This window comes from Rhinoraja longicauda, chromosome 27, assembly GCF_053455715.1.
Source record: "Rhinoraja longicauda isolate Sanriku21f chromosome 27, sRhiLon1.1, whole genome shotgun sequence".
In the NCBI taxonomy this organism is placed as follows: Eukaryota; Metazoa; Chordata; class Chondrichthyes; order Rajiformes; family Arhynchobatidae; genus Rhinoraja; species Rhinoraja longicauda.
In genome coordinates, this window is record NC_135979.1 from 10,720,104 (window position 1) to 10,741,717 (window position 21,614).

Here is a 21,614-nt window from a genome sequence, read left to right on the forward strand (position 1 = left end):
ACGAGATGCTGATTTATTTTTTAAAAAGACACAAAAAGTGTTGGGAGTAACTCAGCGGGTCAGGCAGCATCTCTGGACATCATTGGGTGACCCGTTCTCCAGAGATGCTGCCTGGCCCGCTGAGTTACTCCAGCACTTTTGTGTCCTGCATTGTACCTGGTTTGTAAAACCATGACCATGGATGATCATTCTCACCTGGAGCAAGGTAGCATCACCTGGTCTGACCACAGGCCGTGCCTGATCCCTGATTGGACATGACTGGTCACGGGGGGGGGGGGGGGGGAGACCAATCGCCGTGGACATTAATTCCGAGTCAGCGCAACCAATCACCTCCTCGCTTTTTGAACGTCCTTAGCAACACGGTGGACAATACGGCGGCGGACGCATAGCAACCAAGCTGGGGTCGGGCAAGGTGGAGGGGGGGGGGGGAGAGGAGGAGAGAATCCTGGCAGAGTGGTCAATGGTCATCAAGGGGGAAAGGAATGGCGGTGGGGGCATGTTAATGGTTCACGAAGGAGGGGGGAGTGAACACGGGGGGACGGGTTACTGGATTACAGGGTCAGCAGCAGAGTGTCTTGGTTACTGGGCAGCCATTGAAGAAGGAAGGAAGGTCTGGAGACTTCTCGGTCAGCAGGGTGGGAGAAGCTAGTGAGGTCTAGAGTCTGTTCACTTGTCTTGGAAGGGAGTGGCTGGGGATCTGGGCACAGGCCAGTGTAGTTAAGGCCAGAAAGTGGGTTGAGCATCGGATATATTAGAAGGACAATGAGCTCCCCACTGTCATCTTTGGGAAAGCTGAGGAAAGTCGCGCTGCACCTGCCAGGTCTGCAGGGAGACGTGTAAGTAAGGTTTGCATTCTTTGTTTATTTTGGATTTTAGTTTTTGCTGCAAATAAATGGATGCAGACTCCCACCCACCCACCCACCCACACACGATTTTGTAAATTGTGTGAGATTCATTGCTGCTGTGAAGTGGTTTGCAGATCAGCACGAGTGAGTTACAACGAGTGGGAAGAAGCAAGCCTTTTTCAGGTTGACCAGTGAAGCATTGCTGGGATCAGTGGCTTGGACAGCTGCTGTTCACAATTTGGCAGAAGGATCAAATGTTATATCATATTTGCTGCTGATGACACAACTAGGTTTGATTGTGAATAGGGAGAAGAATGTAAAGAGGCTCCAGTGGGTTAAGTTGAGTGAATGTGCAAGAACATAGCAAATGTAATTTCATGTTGAAGAATGAGGTTATCCATTTTAATGCATAGACTAGAAAAGCAGAGTTGCCTAGGCTGAAGCTGTTATATTCTATTCTTTAACATTTGTGTCCAGGGGTAAATATCAGAAATGGAGAAACCATAGATGAGTCTACACTGCCACAATATTTCCATATGAAAAATCAAATACGTAACAGCAAACATCTCCAGCTTTATTTTTCATATAATTATTAGAATAAGAGAAAGCAGGGACTCTGTAGAAGGACTTGGATAGGTTGGGAGAGCGGGCAGAGAAGTGGCAGATGGAATATAGTGTGGCAGTGTGGAGTCATGCATTTTGGTAGTAGGAAACATAGAAACATAGAAAATAGGTGCAGGAGTAGGCCATTCGGCCCTTCGAGCCTGCACCGCCATTCAATATGATCATGGCTGATCAACCAACTCAGTATCCCGTACCTGCCTTCTCTCCATACCCCCTGATCCCTTTAGCCACAAGGGCCACATCTAATTCCCTCTTAAATATAGCCAATGAACTGGCCTCAACTACCTTCTGTGGCAGAGAATTCCACAGATTCACCACTCTCTGTGTGAATAAAGGTGTAGATTATTTTCTAAATGGGGAGAGAACCCAGAAACCGGAGGTGCAGAGACTTGGGAGTGCTGGTGCAGGATTCCCAAAAAGCTAATGGCCTAATTCTGCTGCTATCACTTATGATCATGTCACATATGCATCAAGACAACAAGCCTTGAAGCCCAACTGGTGTTTGTGCTCCATTCAAGCTCTACCAACCTCTAACTCATCCTGTCAACATAAATATTTACCCACCTTCTAAATAACCCATGCTCTTTTCAGCCACTTCATATTCGTAATAAGACCACATTTTAATCATTTGGCAGGTAAATAGTTTCTCTTGAATTCCCTGTTGGATTTATCCATGACTATCTTGTATCCTTAGAAAAATGATTTGGATTTGCAACAGTGAAGTAGCACAAAATGGATGCATTGAACTGCAGCCCAAGATGAGTGACCCCAATCTACTTCACAGTTTCATCACCTGTCATCATTTCCGCATTAAAGACAACGAGGAATTCCATCTCTTTTCCCCAGCATTTTGATATCTTTTATTTTCTAATATTGACATAGTTTTCACAGTATTTTCTAATCAACAGTTTTAGCTCAACTTTTAACTTTGTGTAACATTATAGGCATTTCCTTGAATCACACCTGCACACTAAGGACTCCAAACACTTAAATCCTCTACGTATTCTACGCTTGGAGGAGTTCCATAGAATCACTTCACTTCCCAAGACAGTCAAGGATAACATTTTAAATAACATTGATTATGGTATGGTGGTGTCACAACCAAGCTGACCTGATTTTGTATGTTAAGGGAAGCTGCAGTGATAACCCACTTTTGCATCTTCGTCCAAATTAATTGCATCTTGGGCTGATTATGCTGTTTTTCATGAGGTTTTATGTCCACCATTCATTCTTATATTTAAAAATGACAACATTCAAAATAAATTGAAGACAAAATAACAGCCTTACACCAGGACGTATTGCATCATCCAACCGCTGTCTCGTCATTTAAGTTAACAACTCGTGAATTCACAAAATAGCTAGCCATTCACAAAATGGATTGCACTTCAAGGAAGAAAGCAAAGATCATAACAATAGTCAATAGTCGTTTATTTGTCACATACACATAAATGTGTAGTGAAATGAAACATTACCCGCAGTTGAACAATAAGACCAATAAGAATAATCAATAAAAATGCAATAACACATACAATCACAAACTAACACCAAACAAAAAGAAACATCCATCACAGTGAGTCTCCTCCAGTCACCTCCTCACTGTGATGGAAGGCCACAATGTCTTTTCTCTTCCCCTGCCGTCTTCTCCCGCGGTCAGGCTGTTGGAGTTGCCACGTCGGGGCGGTCGGGGCTCCCGACATTGAAGCCCCCGCTGGGCGGTGAAAATCCCGCGGCACGGTAGCGCAGCGGTAGAGTTGCTGCTTTACAGCGAATGCAGCGCCAGAGACTCAGGTTCGATCCTGACTACGGGTGCTGCACTGTAAGGAGTTTGTACGTTCTCCCCGTGACCTGCGTGGGTTTTCTCCGAGATCTTCGGTTTCCTCCCACACTCCAAAGACGTACAGGTATGTAGGTTAATTGGCTGGGTAAAATGTAAAAATTGTCCCTAGTGGGTGTAGGATAGTGTTAATGTACGGGGATCGCTGGGCGGCACGGACTTGGTGGGCCAAAAAAGGCCTGTTTCCGGCTGTATATATATGATAGATATGATATGATATTCCGGGCCGTGCTGGACGGTGAAAGGTCCGCGATTCGGGACGGGCGAACACGCTGCCTCTGCCGCTGCCGGAGCTCCCGATGTCGGCCCCCACCCAGGGGCCTGCGGGCTTCCGACATCCACGCGGCCCGCGCCGGAGACGATTCGCAGCCGCTCCCGCAGCATCCGAAGGCGGCCAGCGCCGCAGGTGGTGAGTCCGGGCCGCGGGATCAACCTTGCATCAACATTGCTCTAAGCCCCAGCAGGAGATCACAACTTCTTTACATCTGCGACACCAAACACAGGCTTGGCGATCGCTTCGCTCAACACCTTCGCTCAGTCCGCCTTAACCAACCTGATCTCCCGGTGGCTGAGCACTTCAACTTCAACTCCCCCTCCCACTCCCAGTCTGACCTTTCTGTCATGGGCCTCCTTCAGTGACATAGTGAGGCCCACCGGAAATTGGAGGAACAGCACCTCACATTTCGCCTGGGCAGCTCTCGTCCCCTCCCCCTTCCCAGATCTCCCACGGTCTTCCTGTCTCCACCTATATCCTTCCTTTGTCCCGCCCCCCCTGACATCAGTCTGAAGAAGGGTGTCAACCCAAAACGTCACCCATTCCTTCTCTCCTGAGATGCTGCCTGACCTGCTGAGTTACTCCAGCATTTTGTGAACAAAGTTGGTAGGAGTGAGGCAAATCTGGCTGCATAAGGAAGACAACTCCAAGGGATGAGGCCTTGATGATTCAGGAGAGTAAGAAGGATCTGAGAAAGACAAGTGATGCTCTGAAGAAAGATTTGAGGCACCAGGAGTTTCTATAAACTCAAACCCCCTGCACTGATGCCTCTTTGAAGTCATTTGTACAGCTAGAAGACCTAAGAAAACACAACTTCTAAATGCTGTGATAAGGAAGAAACTCTACCAGTGGACCATGTGAGGACTGGAGAGGTGTATTATTCAGTGACAAAAGCGATTTCCTGCTTCAGGGTCAATGTGGTCAACATGTTCTGAGGTCAACATGTTCTGAAACCCTGAAAAGAAGATGTTCTGTGGTTGTTTCAGCTACTACGGTGTTAGTCCACTGCACCTAGTTGATGGAATAAAGAGGTTGTTGCCATATATCAATGACTTGCAGTTGATCCATTGAATATGAGGCTGTTGCGGTGGAAAGTGACAAAAGGGGAAGCCTATCTGGGTTTGCATCTTCCCAGGCTACACAGTGAAGTCCTATGGTACATCCCAATGTTTGCAGAATTGAAAGGCCTCTCAAATGTGTCTCGTTTGCATACAATACTTTTGCTTTGTTCTTGCTTTCACTTTACCAGTTTCCACATTCAGTGAAGGATTCCCCATAATATCTTAAATCTCCAACTGATTCCACCTCATGACATATCTTCCTCTTATTTCAGCATTCCAGAGGAATCATTCAATCTGTGACTTCCAGACCCACGTTTGCATTTTGTCATGGCACTTTTTCATGCAACCAAAGGAAATACAGGATAAGCCCTTTCACCTCTGCCCTCCCATCATCCAGCGACCCTTTGAAATGAACTTACTTCTCACTCGCATTTCTGTCAATTTAATGCTTGTGCACTACGTATTCTTATCTCCATTGGAAATACCAAATACAAATTGGCAATCTCTTTGCAGGACATCGTTGTTCAGTTGCATGAGCAATTCTGAGCCTCCAGCCACCTGTCATTTAATTCACAACCATACTCCCACTTTGGTCTCTCCATCTTTGGCCTCCTACATGCTTCAATAATGCTCAATATAAGAACTAGGAACAGCACCTCTTCTTTCTTAGTATGTTGAAGCCCATGAGACTTTATACTGATTTTTAAAAAAAATTAGGTACCCACTCCCTTTTTTTCCCCTCTTTTTTTAACTTTTCTGTCTCATTGGCAATTTATAAATCAATTATTACCTTGATAACTTTGATCTGCAACCTATTGCGGACATTCTCTCTATTGTCTCCATTCTTTGTCTCCACCCCACTCCACTCTCCACAATTTTTTCACTTGTCTTGTTCTGGTGAAGGATCTTTGACCTGAAATGTCAACTCTGTTTCTTTCCCCAATGATGCCAAGACCTTCCAGCATTTCTGTTTATATGTGTTAGTCTTAATTTTTTCTTTATATTCTCCACAGCAAACAAGTTGTCTGCTTTGAAGAGAGCTCCTATACAGGTAGGACAGACCAATTTTCTCTTTCACTACCAAACTCTAAACCATCAACACAGTAACTTGCAGCAACTGCTGTAAACTCTCACTGTTAAAGCCACTTGTGCCTCTGCAATGCAGCAATATTCCTCATAGATGTCTGTAGCTAAGTCCAGCACCTTTCAGTATGCTGCTGATCATTTACACTTAAGGAACTATGTACCTACAATTGACTGCTGGATGAAAAGAGGTAAAGATCCATTCTCATGATTCCATCTGAAAAATTCCTGTCTGGGGGGTGTGTCATAGGTGCAGAGGCTGAAGATCTTCCAGTCCAAGACAATGCTCTGCAGATTTTTATCAAGTTTGGTGCAGAGTCTTGGCAGCATCCAATCTGCACACTCTAGTCATGCTCAGATTGCCATGCCAACAGTTTCATTTGAATTCGATGAACGAAGGGTTAGTAAGGAGTTGCAGAGGACAGATGTAATAGGAAAATAATCAAGCACTAAAATCCAGCAACTCGGTGTGGTTTTGTTATGCTCTGGGGCACACAGGAACTGGACTCAAACGCACGACTCACACACAAGAGTCAATTTGAAGAAAATAAAGGCGTTCTTTAATTTTCACATTAAAGAACACTGCGATTCGAACCAAAAACTCTAAACTTACTCAGCTACAAAAACATTAGTTACAAAAATTACTTACTAGCTATACTACGACCGAGAGCACATGAATCAGAGCACATGAATCACAATACGAACTGGCACAGGACAAAGGGAGGCGTGGACTATATATACATGAGGTAAGGGCACACAGGTGGCAACAATCAAGGCGGGGCTGACAATCACAATGGCAGGAAGTCAAGGGACCTGAAATGAGAATCTAAACACAGAACATGACACAAGACTAACAGATCTGACGGGACATTACAGTACCCCCCCCCCCCCCCCTTTAGGACCGACTCCTGACGGTCCAGGCTGGTCAGGATGAGTCTTGTCAAAGTCCTTGATCAAAGTTTTGTCCAAAATGAAGCTGGCAGGAATCCAGCACCTCTCCTCAGGACCGTAGCCTTCCCAGTCGACCAGAAACTGGCGACCGCGACCTCTCTTGCGGACTGCAAGAAGTGCCTTAACTGTGTAGACTGGACCACCGTCGACGAGCCGGGGGGGGGGGGGGGGGGTGGAGGGGGCTTGGAGGCGGGCACGAGTGCACTTTCCTTGACCGTTTTATTTTGCTGACGTGGAATGTAGGGTGAACCCTTAATGACCTGGGGAGTTGTAGACGGACCGAAACAGGGTTAATGACTTTCGAAATGGGAAATGGACCCACGAACCTTGGAGCCAGCTTTCTGGCGTGGACGTGAAGTGGCAAGTCCTTTGTAGACAGCCATACATTCTGGCCTGGGCGATAATGCGGAGCGGATCTGCGGTGGCGGTCGGCTGCCGCTTTCATCCGGGACTGACCCCGGAGTAGAACCCTCCGAGCTCCGTCCCAGATTCGGCGACAGCGTCGGATCATGGCGTGGGCAGAAGGCACCGTCACCTCACCCTCATAAGCCGAGAACAAGGGGGGCTGGTAGCCGTAGGCACACTGGAAGGGTGTGAGTCCCGTGGCAGCCGTAGGAAGCGTGTTGCGTGCGTACTCGACCCAGATGAGATGGTCGCTCCAGGTGGTCTGGTTCTGCGCGATCAGACAGCGCAAGCAGGTCTCGAGCTCCTGGTTCATCCGCTCAGTCTGGCCATTGGATTGCGGATGGTAACCAGAAGACAGGCTGACGGTGGCACCTATGAGGGAACAAAACTCACTCCAAAACTTGGACACAAACTGAGGACCTCGGTCCGAGACAATGTCTGTAGGGAAACCATGGATACGGAAAACGTGAGACATCATTACCTCTGCCGTCTCTTTGGCAGAGGGGAGCTTGGCCACAGCGATAAAATGTACCATCTTTGAAAATCGGTCTACCACCGTCAGGACAGTTGTGTTACCTTTGGAGGCCGGCAACCCAGTAACAAAGTCAATGGAGATGTGGGACCAGGGCCTCTGAGGGACTGAAAGTGGGTGCAGCAGGCCCGCTTGGGCTTGTCTGGAGGGCTTGCTCCTTGCACAGACAGGGCAGGCGGCCACATATTCAGCTACATCCTTCTCAAGTGAAGGCCACCAAAAACGCTGTTTAACCACAAAAACAGTTCTCTTGGCACCTGGATGGCATGTGAGCAGGGACGTGTGAGCCCAGTGGATTACCTGGGGGCGCAATGTCACAGGAACAAACAAACAGTTAGTAGGACAGCCACTCGGTGCTGGAGTCTCATCATTAGCCTGCTTCACATCTGTTTCGATCTGCCAAGACACCGCTCCTACCACACGGTTAAGTGGCAGGATGGGTTCGGGTTCTCTGGTATCAGGTTCAAGGTCATAAAGTCGGGACAGGGCGTCTGGTTTTGTGTTCTGGGAACCGGGCCTGTAAGACAGAGAAAAGTTGAACCTACTAAAAAACAGAGTCCATCTGGCCTGACGTGAGTTGAGTCTCTTGGCTTTACGGATGTATTCCAGGTTCTTGTGATCTGTCCATACCAGAAAAGGCTGCTCGGCCCCCTCCAGCCAGTGCCTCCACTCCCCCAATGCGGCTCTGACCGCCAGCAGTTCTTTGTTTCCGACATCGTAATTCTTTTCTGCGGGGGTCAACTTACGTGACAGGTAGGCGCAGGGATGAATCCGGTTGTCCTTCTCCGCTCTCTGGGAAAGTACCGCACCAATCCCCTCGTTGGAGGCATCCACCTCCACAATGAACTGTCTCTGGGGATCTGGGATGGTCAGAACAGGAGCGTTGGTGAACAATGTTTTGAGGCGCTGGAAGGCGGCTTCGGCCTGAGGATTCCACTGGAACTGGGTCTTAGAAGACGTGAGAGAGTGCAGAGGAGCAGCAACAGCACTGAAGTCTCTAATAAAACGTCTGTAAAAGTTTGCAAATCCGAGAAACTGTTGCACCTTCTTTCTGTTAGTGGGGGTGGGCCAATCGGCCACCGCACTGACCTTACCAGGGTCCATCTGGATGTGGTCGGCCGATATAATGTAGCCCAGAAAAGACATTGTGTCTGCGTGGAAGTCGCACTTCTCGGCCTTCACATACAGACGGTTAGCTAAGAGCTTCTGCAACACACACTTGACATGACGCTCATGAGACTATGTCTGGAGAGAAGATAAGAATGTCATCAAGGTAGACAAAAACACACTCATTGAGAAATTCCCTGAGGACCTCGTTCATAAAAGCTTGGAAGACTGCGGGGGCATTGGTTAACCCGAACGGCATCACCAAATACTCGTAGTGCCCGTTAGGGGTGTTAAACCCAGTTTTCCACTCATCCCCCTCTCTGATTCTCACTAGATGGTATGCATTCCTTAAGTCTAGTTTAGTGAATACTTTGGCTTTGTGCAACAGTTCAAAAGCAGAAGACATCAAAGGAAGTGGGTAACGATTCATGATCGTAATCTCGTTTAGGAAGCTGTAATCTATGCAGGGACGAAGTGACCCATCTTTCTTGCCCACAAAGAAAAACCCCGCGCCTGCTGCCGAGGAGGACGGGCGAATAATGCCCGTCCTCAGGGAGGACTCAATGTACTCATCCATCGCCTTCCTCTCGGGGCCGGATATGGAGTACAGTCGCCCCTTGGGAATAGGGGCCCCCGGCAGCAGGTTGATAGCGCAGTCGAAAGGTCGATGAGGTAGGGTGGTGGCCCTGGACTTGTTGAACACCTCCTTCAGTTCATGGTAACAGGGTGGAACCTTCAACAGATCGGGATAGTCATCATCATCATCATTAGAAATCTTTATTTCTTCAGATTTAAGAACATTTATTCCCAAAACCGCCCCGATCTTCCCGTAACTCACCCCTTTGTTCACTGGTTCAACAAGACATGATTGTGTGCACTCAACCCCCCATCGTCTGATCTTACCAGATCGCCAATCAATCTGAGGATTGTGTTTCTGCAGCCAAGGGAAACCAAAGACCAAGGGATGTTGAGCTGAGTCAAACAAGTGAAAAGACATTATCTCCACATGGTTAGCATTGAACATGACTTTGACAGGTTCTGTGCGATGAGTTATCTCAAACAACTGACGTCCATCTAAAGCGCTCGCCACAATAGGTTGCAACAAGGGCACAGATTTAACCTTATACGATCGAGCTAGAGTCCAGTCCATGAGACTCTCGTCGGCTCCGGAGTCGATCAAAACCCCCCGAGTCACAATTTGCTGATTCAGAGTGAGGGTGGCCTGTGTCAGAGGTCGAGGAGGTAAGTCCGAAACGGGGAATTGGCTCACCAGTGTCCTCCTTTTCACTGGTGAGCCACCCCCTTTTACCGAGCAGTCGGCCAGACGGTGTCCTTGTTGACCGCAGTAAAAGCAGGCTCCGTCCTTCAGGCGGCGCTGTCGCTGCTCCGGAGTCAGCCTGGTTCGTCCTAGCTGCATGGGTTCCTCCGACGGCTGAGAGGACGCTGTTTTCTCCAGCCAGCGATGGACAGGGAACGATGACTTCTTCGGTGTGAAGGACCCGGAGGAGCGCCCCTGGTGATTGGGAGGACGATCAGCAGCCTGGTGTCTTTCCTTTTCCTTTATCCTGTTATCGACACGAATAGCCCTGGTAATTAATGTCTCTAGATCACTGGGTAACTCAAAAGGTGAAAGTCTGTCCTTTATAGCCTCCGACAACCCATTCATGAATGCATCCACTTGTGCAGGCATATTCCACCCACTGTCTGTTGCAAGGGTTCGGAAGTCAATGGCATAGTCTATCACTGGGCGAGTGTTCTGTTTTAGCTGCAGTAAGACTCGGGAAGCTTCCTTAGCAGAGGAAGTGTGATCAAAAATAGTGGCCCATGCTGCGGCTCGTCCCGTCAAATGGGACACAATAAATGCTACCCTGGCCTGGTCTGAGGGGAAGTGTGCAGGGTTATGCTTGAAGTGGAGATCACATTGTACAAGGAATGATCTACAATTCTCCGAGTCTCCAGAGAACTTATCTGGTGAAGCCAGGCGTAGAATCAGCGTGGGGTTCGCAGGTATGGCCGGAACAGCAGGCGGATGGCCGGCTGAAGGTTCAACGTGAGCCAGTGGAGAAGTTGCCGAGGTTGGGTCAAGACGAGCCAGAACCTGATGGAGTTGTACAGCGAGGTGGTTAATCTGGGTCGTCACTGATGACTGGAACTCGCTTTGTCTATCGTTCAGCTCGCGCACCCCGTGACTGACTGAGCGCAGCTGCTCCTCCTGGTGCTGGATCTTAGTGCCCTGGTTGGCAAGGGCTGATTTCCAAATCTTGGAGTCAGCTGAGTCCATATTATGGCCAGTTCGTTCTGTTATGCTCTGGGGCACACAGGAACTGGACTCAAACGCACGACTCACACACAAGAGTCAATTTGGAGAAAATAAAGGCGTTCTTTAAGTTTCACATTAAAGAACACTGCGATTCAAACCAAAAACTCTAAACTTACTCAGCTACAAAAACATTAGTTACAAAAATTACTTACTAGCTATACTACGACCGAGAGCACATGAATCACAATACGAACTGGCACAGGACAAAGGGAGGCGTGGACTATATATACATGAGGTAAGGGCACACAGGTGGAAACAATCAAGGTGGGGCTGACAATTACAATGGCAGGAAGTCAAGGGACCTGAAATGAGAATCTAAACACAGAACATGACACAAGACTAACAGATCTGACGGGACATTACAGGTTTGTGTACTGTTTAACTTTGCTTCCATCTTTATATATAATGGCTGTGCATCAATAACAGCAAATGGCAATTAAACAAATGCCCCCCCCCCTAACAAATCACCCTTAACCACCTATTAATTTTATAGCACTTTTTGACCCATAATATTTTGCAATGGTGACAATTAAACTTTTATTTCATTTTTGTAACTGTCTCTGGCAAAGTGACCTGAAACATCAAAAACTCTTGCAGTCTCTTGTGCCTCTATTATAGATAATAGCTCTTTTTAAAAATTGGTTAATTAACATGTGGAAATCCATTGCCTTGATGGTCATTTGCAGAATTGGTCATTTTCCCTGGATAACAGTGAGACAACAAATATTCAACGCTGCTGTGATAAGATCCAGCACCTCAAATCCAGTGCTCAAAAACTACAGTTAGAAAGAAGTTTACAAAATTATTCTTGTTTATTCATCTAAAAAAACAATGGACAACAGGGTAGAACAGAATTCTGAAGAATGTATTGACAAAATGGATGGATATGTGGACAAATTAAATTTAACCTAGATGTACGAAGTGACATATTTCAGGATAATGAGTGTGTAATGTTCTACATGTTAAATGAGCTGACACAGGAATTGAGAGGCGGAGATGGATAAAGGTTGGGGAGAGTGAAGTGCTTGTATGTTAATCGTGAAAATGGCAGACCAGGCAGGGAATGCAATTTTGGTGATGGGAGCACTGACTCCTATCACTCCCTATTTGCCAAATTACTCTTGATCCCATAACTCTTAACTGTTGAACCAGTCTCCCATGTGGAACATTGTCAAAAGGCTTACTGAATTCCATGCAGACCATATCAAATGCATTGCCTAATTGAAACACTCGGTCACCTCCTCAAAAGATGTAATCAAAATACTCGGAAAAATGGCCCGTCAATAAAGGATGCTGACCATTCCTAATCAATCGCTCTCACTCAATGGAGATGAATCCTGTCTCCCGGAAGTTTTGCTTATAATTTCCCTACTATTGACATCAGTCTCACCAACCTGTAATGCCTGGCTTACTCTTTCTGTTCTACCTGAAGAGTTATCACATTCACCAGTCATCTGGCACCAGAGCAGATTTAGACTTTTTTGTGCGAATCCCAGCAATTTCGTCATTTGCCTCCTAGAGCAGCCTGGAACACATCTTGTATCAGTCTCTGGATTTTAAGCCCACTTATCTAAAATCACATATATTTCAATTCCTTTGTTAACTCATCCCTTCCCACCCAAACCACCCCCTCCCCAGGTACCTTCCCCTGCAACTGCAGAAAATGCAACACCTGTCGTTATACCGTCTCCCTCGACTTTGTCCAGGGACCCCAACAGTCCTTTCAGGTTAGGCAGAGGTTCACTTGCACCCCCTTCCAACCTCCAACCTCATTTACTGTATCCGTTGTTCAAGATGTGGATTCTAATACATTGGCGGGACCAAATGCAGATTGGGCGATCGTTTTGCAGAACACCTTCGCTCAGCCCGTCTGAACTAACCTGATCTCCCGGTTCTGGATACTTTAATTCTCCTTCCCATTCCTGCACAGACCTTTCTGTCCTCGGTCTCCTCCATTATCAGATGCAAATTGGAGGAATAGCATCTCATATTTCTTAGAGATTTATTAGAATGCACTAAAGATGGAGGACTTAAGAAATGTGGAGAGACTGGACAACTTATGGTTCTTTTCCTTACAAAGAGTGGATTTGGTAGTGATATTCAATTCCATTTACAGCTCCTCAGAAAATGTAGCAATAATTGCCTATTTGTAGCAGCACCTGCCAACATTTGGGCATGGACTGATCGACAGGGTACAATTGTAAGTGTACAATGAATTGAACATTACACCAGAATTTTCATTAGAAATATTGTCACATTTATAGACAGTACAGGAAACACCATGTGTCGAAACGCCTTTCATTTCATCTTGCAGGCTGAGAGGATAGTGTTTACAGGAAGTTAGAAAAAAATGCTTGCATTGCAGTGCTGCAAAAATGTTTTCATACTAATGGTCTGCCTTTGGCGTCTGCACACCACACGCCATGTTCTTATCTACAATGGGAGTTCACTCAGAACACATTATAAATAAATTAGCCTTGGTAGTTTGACTGCCATGGCTGATACGATAGGAGTCACAGATATAGAAGATCACGAGTTGGTGTGTGAGTTTAGATACAGTGTTGAGATATCATCACCAGAGGAAACTTTGCATATATGATACTGACTGCTGGAAATTTCCTATGAATTTCCTGGGAATGTATGTAGAGGGAGCTTCAAAGAGTAGTGGAAATAGTACAGCAAAACATTATTATCAACTTTGTTTCTTTTTTCTGCAGATGATGAGGCTGCCTTACTGAGTGAAATCCTACCTCCTTTATCATGGGCACACAACCCAATCTCTTCCACTCCCTCTCGACCAACAAAGTCAAAGGCAAATGGTATGGGTTGTTAAAAGGCCACAAAATGCCTTTGTTAGTGTTTGCTATCAATGGTGCTCTCTGCATTGGATCCACAAGCGTATAACAAGAAAATATTGTCAAATCAAATAGAGGGATATTTGAAGGGACAACCCCATGCCTTTGGCTTTCATCCTACCACAGTGGCTGTATCTTAAGCTTGCAGTTGTCACGCTTTGAAATTCCAACTAGCATGGCCATTGAGGTGGGATTGGAAGATTGGGGAACAGAGATTCAAGAAGGGAATTTCATAGCATGAGCTCTTCAAGGCTTAAGATCCAATTACCAATAGTAGGATGTGCTCCAAAGGTGGCGGGGGTGGGTGGGGGGTGTATGGGGGGGGTGTATGGGGGGGTGAAGGGGATGGGATGAAGGGAGTGGTTTGGGGTATTGTTGCACGAAACAACCAATTTAGACATTACAAGAACAAATGGAAAACCTTGCAAGTACTCAGCAGGCCAGAGAGTATCTGTGGGGCGAGGAATACAATGAACATTTTGGGTGGATGAACTAGTAAAACTAGTAAAAATTAGAACTAGTAAAAATCAGAACTAGTAAAAATTAGTAATCAAACATCTTTTATATTGCAGAATAAAGGGAAGGGGTGGAGGGAACATAGGAATGTGTGAGATAAAAATGAGGCTAAGAAAGACTGAATAACACTGTGCAGGCTGCTGATGGATGGTGATGGCCTGTTAATTATTTATTAGCCAATATTTATTACGTAGTTTTAATGAATTATCTGCAAAAAGATACCTATATTGGTGCAGCACATCACTAATGTAAATTGTCAACCTAGATCTTTGTGCACGAGTCTCAGGAATACAACTTTGACCCATTAACTTATGACTCAAAATCACTAATGCTTTTGACTGGGTGCAGCTGATAACTGCAGGTTGGAGGTTGAGTTAATATTGCTTTAACTTTTCTGATTTGCCTTTCATGAAAAATTGGTTTCCATCTCCAGACACTAGTCCTGGTGACAATGAACTCTTGTCTACAATGATGAAGCGGCTGACCAAGATGGAGCAGCGGGTCCGAAGCCAAGCCCTGGAGATCAGCAAGAAGGTAATGAACATTTCCAATCAATGCCATCAAAGAGTTCACAATAATAGAATTATAGAGTAACGCAGCACAGAAGGAAACTACATGAACTACTGACTCCACAAATTACTTTGGAGAGATTTTGCACTGCATTGTTTGCATATTCAGGATTCAATGCTTTATGTACAAAGGGCGGCACGGTAGCGCAGCGGTAGAGTTGCTGCTTTACAGCGAATGCAGCGCCGGAGACGCAGGTTCGATCCTGACTACGGGTGCTGCACTGTAAGGAGTTTGTACGTTCTCCCTGTGACCTGCGTGGGTTTTCTCCGAGATCTTCGGTTTCCTCCCACACTCCAAAGACGTACAGGTATGTAGGTTAATTGGCTGGGTAAGTGTAAAAATTGTCCCTAGTGGGTGTAGGATAGTGTTAATGTACGGGGATCACTGGGCGGCACGGACTTGGAGGGCCGAAAAGGCCTGTTTCCGGCTGTATATATATGATGATATGATGATGATTTTCCCTACTCTTTATTAATTATTTTTCCCAGCTGTGTTATTGATGATCAATATATCATGAAGCACAACCACAACACCATGTTTCAGGTGCAACTTCTGATGAGATCTTCCTTGCATATGATTTTTGTTCACACATAAATAGAGATGACCAAAATTTGTTTGATGTTGGATAATCTGACTATATTCTGGGCTGTATCCTATATGGTTTTCATGTAAGTAATTTCCAGGAATTGGATTGTGATTCCATGTATTTGCGAGCTGTTCCCGTGAAGGTTTCCCATTGTCAATTGATGAGGGAGAGCTTCCCAGGTATATATCCTGGTGCAAAATAGTGATTCACCTCCCAGAAAAGATTGAATTGCATTTTATATTTTTTACAGAATCAGCAAATAGCCATATTGGAAGAAAAGCTGAGTGTGCTCCAACTATCTAACAGTAAGAGCATTTGTTAACTTTTCAGTCTGATTCTAATGCTGTGCAACAATGATGGAGTGTCGTATGTAGTTCTGCAAACCTTTTTATAATTGTTACAATACACGGTCCAGTTTAGTCAAATTCTCTGATGTCGCCAAGCTTTGAGATTAGTCACCGAACCTCCATTTAAAGATTGATCTGGGTATAGAGTTGGTTTTGTTCTGGACTTCATAGTTTTGAAAGAATGTCAAGGTCTGGGAGATAGTGTGGATGAGATTTATTAGAATGCACTAAAGATAGAGGACTTAAGAAATGTGGAGAGACTGGACAACTTGTGGTTATTTTCCTTACAAAGAGTAGATTTGGTAGTGATAGTCAAAATGAGGAAGCCTTTTGTCGCAGAAGATATGGGGAACTACCGAGGTTGGTAATAAACTAAATTTAATTTGTATGGTGGGTAGAATAGAAGAAGGGGTTTGACCGGAAATGTCACCTGCCCATGTTCTCTAGAGATGCTGCCTGATCCGCTGAATTATTGCAGCATTTTGTGTCCTTTTGTATATTAACCAGCAGCTGCAGTTCTTTGTTTCTCGGTTTTTGTTTTCTTTGTTTTGCTATGCAAAGATGGGACTGACTACTTTGGGAGGCTGGATAATTGGGACAGGAACTGGTGGAATTGGGGGATTCATTTTCTGTTCAATCTGTTTCTCTTTATTTTCTGAACAGAAATAGCAGATGAGCCCAAAAGACAGCAGGAGCTGGCAAGATATCTACAGCTACAGAATCAAGTGTGGGAAATGGAAGTAAGAGATCTGCCTGTTCTTTGGAATCAAGATTCATCACACTGCCTCCTGCACAATTATCACGCTTCTCCCTTGCACCGAATCTGCCCTTCTTTAGCCCTCCCCTTTCAACCAAAACTACAGTTTTCATTAGTATTCGACACTTCTATCTGTCTGACTGACTCCTTAACCCAGACTTTGATGTTTTGAGTCTACTTGGAAGGTTATTTTTTAAATTGAAATCTAACAGGTTCCACTATCTACTTTAATTGTAAATAACCTCAATGATCTCCCCCCTTCTCAGTCCATCCTAGCTTAGTGCAGTTCTGCATCACTTTTTGGAATTGTTCTCATCATTTTCCAGGAGTCAATTGGAAAATGATCATTTGGTACTCAACAAACTTACTCCAGATGTAGTCTTCTGGCCATGTGCTATGTTATTTCTAAGGTCTCTTGTAAACTACACTACAACACTTGTTTAACAGTTTCATTTTTGGCTTAATGGATATCATCCTTTTTTAAAAGTTAGATTTATTTCAAGAGTCAGAAATTTTAGTACATAATTCATCTAATTATTCCTATCCCCCTGACAATGCAGTCCTTCCTGACCCTCAGTAGTGCAGCATTCATTCAATTCTCCTATTGAGACAGTGCACCCTTGGTGCTACCCTTTCAACAGTGTAGTACTCCCATAACTCTGTCTCTGATAATACTGTGCTCCCTCAGTCCTTTTCTATAGTGCTAGCCCAGGTGACATGCTCCATTGTCTGGGGTGCATTTCGATCAATGACCTTTTAATTTCAAGATAATCAATTGAGCCAGCAGATATTTGGAGTCCCATAATCCTGTGGTAGGTACATCGGCATACAAGTTCCTCAACAAAAACAAGCACCAAAGGGTTTTGGTATAGTAAATAAGTTGAAACAGAAAATAACTGTGTTAAGTTCTTTTTTACTTAATCGGTTTTATAATTTGGAATGCACTGCTTAAAAATAAAAATGATTCGATAATAATTTTCCCAATGCTATTTAATTAGTACAGAATGTATGGTTTTATTCATGGAGTTGATTGGCTAGAAGTGCAAGTTGCATGACAGTGGAAAAGGGCAGGGAATAATTATTTCAAAGAGCTGCCAAGGTATAGTCAGCTCGTGGCCCCAACATCATTCCATGAAAATGGCTTTCAGGAATATTTTGAATAAAGTTATTTTCGCCTTTTCTTTTAAAAATCAACCAAAAACAAGAATGGGAGGAGAGCGGTGACTTGTTTGATATGGCTGGTTTCTGCAGAAGTTCCTGAACGATTACGGGATGATCTGGGTTGGTGCCAAGAAGGATGAAACCAGCAATGTTTATCTAAAGGAAGAAAAGGAACCTGGAGTGAACCCTGATGCCAATGGGCCAGTTCTGTACCCAGGTAAGTTCATAAGTTATAGGAGCAGAATTAGGACTTTCGGTCCATCATTCTACTCCGCCATTCATTCATGGCTGATCTATCTTTCCCTCTCAACCCCATTCTCCTGCCATCTCCCCATAACCTCTGACACCCCAAAGTTGCACTGTTACCGGAAGGCCTTGTTTGGACTCTATCTGCAGACAGAGGTATCCCAGAATCACGGAGAACTTGTGTCCCCTGGAAAGGACATAGGTCAGACACAGGTATTTTAACAAAGTGAGGCTGGCAGATTTTCCTTTTAAAAATAAGGACCCTTATCAAGGTCCCTTTAGTAGCTTGAAAGCTTTACTAGCTTGAGACAGAGTCATGCAGTGATACAGTGTGGAAATAGGCCCTTCGGCCCAACTCGCCCACACTGGCCAACAATGTCCCAGCTACACTAGTCCCACTTCCTGCACTTAGTCCATATCCCTCCAAACTTGTCCTATACAGGTACCTGTCCAACTGTTTCTTAAACGATGAGAAAGCCCCAGCCGCAACTACCTCCTCTGGCAGCTTATTCCATACACCCACCCACCACCCTTTGTGTGAAAAAGTTACCCTTCGGATTCCTATTAAATCTTTTCCCCTTCACCTTCAACCTATGTCCTCTGGTCCTCGATTCCCCTACTCTGGGCAAAAGACTGTGCATCTACCCAATCTATTCCTCTCATGATTGTGTATACCTCTAAGATCTCCCCTCATCCTCCTGCGCTCCATGGAATAGAGACCCAGTTTACTCAACCTTTCTCTATAGCTCTCACCCCCTCTTGTCCTGGCAACATCCTTGTAAATCTTTTCTGAACCCTTTCAAGCTTGACAATATCTTTCCTATAACATGGTGCCCAGAACTGAACACAATATTCTAAATTCAGTCTCACCAACGTCTTCTACAACTGCAACATGACCTCCCAACTTCTATACTCAATAGTCTGACTGATGAAGGCCAAAGTGCCAAAAGTCTTTTTGAACACCTATCTACCTGCGATTTGACCTTCAAGGAACCATGCACCTGTACCCCTAGATCCCTCTGCTCTACAACACTACCCAGAGGCCTGTGATTTACTGTGCAGGTCCTGACCTTGTTCAACATCCCAAAATGAAATACCTGTCCAGGGTCATTTGTTCAAGCATATGGCTTAAAAGTCTTAGGAACATAATATTATGAACCATAGAATTCATATCCCTAAATTCAATAAGAAAAAGAGGTTCATTTTATTTAAACCATTTAAATAGAATTATTTAGAATTCAACAGCACAAAAATAGGCCATTTTGAATATGTGATTAATACCAGTCTTTATACCAAATGTAGGCTTCCTGCCAACCCACTACATCTAAATACATCTAAACACCACCTGGATATCCTCTAGTCCTTTTCTCCTTCATGTGTATCCAAGTTCTCCTTAAAGGCATCATACTATTTGTGGCAATCATTTTTTGTGGGTTAGTGAGTGCAGGTTCCAGGTTTGGAGGCAAAAGGAACAGTAGATGTTAAAATCCTGAGCAAAACACAGTAGGTTGGGGAAACTCAGCAGGCCAGTCAACATCTATGGAAGAGATGGAAAGATTATGTTTCGGGTCGGGACCTTTCCTCAGACTGATGTGTTTTTGCTCAGGGTTCTAGATTTTATTGACGATAATCCAGTGTGGATCATCTTAGGGCAGATTTTGCTGGGAGTTCAGGGACTCTAAAAAAAAAATCCCCTGTGGGTGAGAGGAGATAGGTATCCTTCCATCTCCCAGTCAACTGGATCATTGGACGAAGCTATCACTTAACCCACATATTTTAGGCTTATGCTATTCTACATCTTTCTATGGTCATAAAAGTTGCAGAAATATTCTAAGTGAATTATTATAAATAATAATGTGTTTACAAAAAGAGTACATTTGTATGACTGGCTCAGGTACAATATTGAGTATAGATCAATGCAATTCCCTTATCAGTTTTGCTGGCCTTGGTTGAAGGAGGAATGCTAATCTAGACACTGAGAGCAGTCCCTTTCTTTATTGAAATGCCTAAGGAATCCCTGGCAGCAATCTAGACAGACCGCGTTAGATTTTGCTCGAGCATGTGGTTACTACCGAACAAAGGGTGTAGCAGACATTTTGATACTAACCATAAGGCAAAAAAAAGTTGATACTGGAAATTGGAATTATAAATGCAAAATGCTGTAGAAAGTCAGCAGATTGGGCACCATTTATGGAGAGAGAACAGATAAACAGCCATTGATCTGGAACCGACCCTATTTCTCTCTTCACAAATGCCTCTTGATCAGCTCTTATTATCAACATTTTCTGCCTTTATTCTAGTACTGAATTGCCAGGTGTTGGTATGAAAAGAGAGCAGGGAGCCGGCAGAGCAATAAAAATAAAATGGAGTTGAGTGTCTTAAGATGGTTGCAAACTCCAAGGCAATGTTTATTTCAAGCTTGGAGGGTGTGCGTTTGCTGTTTGATCATTTAGCAAGATGAAGCAGAGAGTTGTTGAACATGCTGCAGATGAATCCTGTTTACTGTTACACCACGGAAAGACTGTGGTTTAGCCGAAATTTAACTGTTAGAACCTTTGAATGCTCCAACAAATAGATCGTAAACTCTTTTCTTCCTATTGTCTTTTAAACTGAAACAATCTTTTCGAGCAAAATATGATTTTGTTTGTATAGAAAGTGTCCTTCATAGGAATCGAACAAGCACTAGATTTCTCCTTCCGTTAAAGACATTTTTTACTTCAGTCCCATGGCTTGAAAGTTCCCTTCTTCAAAACAATTTGTCTTTAACATAAAATGAATTCCATGTAATGAAATAGATCAGGAGAGTGAAGCTCAGACATTAAAGTGTGATTAGGAGAGCTGAACATGGTAATGATTTAAACAAATACATTTTAAGGTGCCAACAAATGAGAAACACTGGAATTACTCACTCATTTACATTACAACCTACTTGGTTGAGAAATGTCTTGGGTTGTTCCAGCAGGATAGCTGTACAAAAATACAGATCGTTCTTAGAGACAGCCTATAATTATATTTTTTTTACGCTGCTAGGGTTGGTAAAATTTACACAAAACATGCATTAATGGACTTACCAACCTTGCCCAATTTTTTTTTCTTAATGTTGTTCATGTTGCCAGAAAGGGGCAGAGTATGATAGGCTCTGATCATCTATCATCTCCAATTGAAATTTCTCTCTTCATTCTAGATTTTAGTCAACTCCAATGCACCTTATTCGCATTGAAATCTATACTATGGGAATGTCTGAAATTCAAAAGGCCAAAGTCATAGCACAGAAATAGGCCCTTCGGTCCAATGCCCATGCCAACCAAGATGCCCCGAAGGGCCTATTTCTGTGCTATGACTTTGACCTTTTGGATAATAGGTAATCCCACCAGCCCATGTTTAGCCCATATCCCTATAAACCTTTTGTGTCCATATACCATTCCAATAAGAGAATTGAGATCATTAGTAGGTTGAAGTTAAGCTCTTATCTGTTTATTGGTAATGACCATGATAGAGTACTGATTTTGCCTTTAAATCAAGAGGTTATGACTCAAATTG

General features: G+C 44.3%; 1 protein-coding gene across 1 annotated transcript in view; it reads left to right on the forward strand.

Annotated features, from left to right (window-relative positions):
- Window positions 1-572: 572 nt before the first annotated feature.
- The window catches only part of ubxn11 (UBX domain protein 11), a 53,668-nt gene continuing 32,626 nt past the window's right edge, over window positions 573-21,614 (forward strand). Inside the window, 7 exon segments of the mRNA XM_078423332.1 lie at window positions 573-836; window positions 5,652-5,689; window positions 13,754-13,855; window positions 14,841-14,941; window positions 15,814-15,868; window positions 16,574-16,650; window positions 17,919-18,045. Of these exon segments, the coding sequence (XP_078279458.1) occupies window positions 763-836; window positions 5,652-5,689; window positions 13,754-13,855; window positions 14,841-14,941; window positions 15,814-15,868; window positions 16,574-16,650; window positions 17,919-18,045 (574 nt within the window). The 5' untranslated portion in view covers window positions 573-762.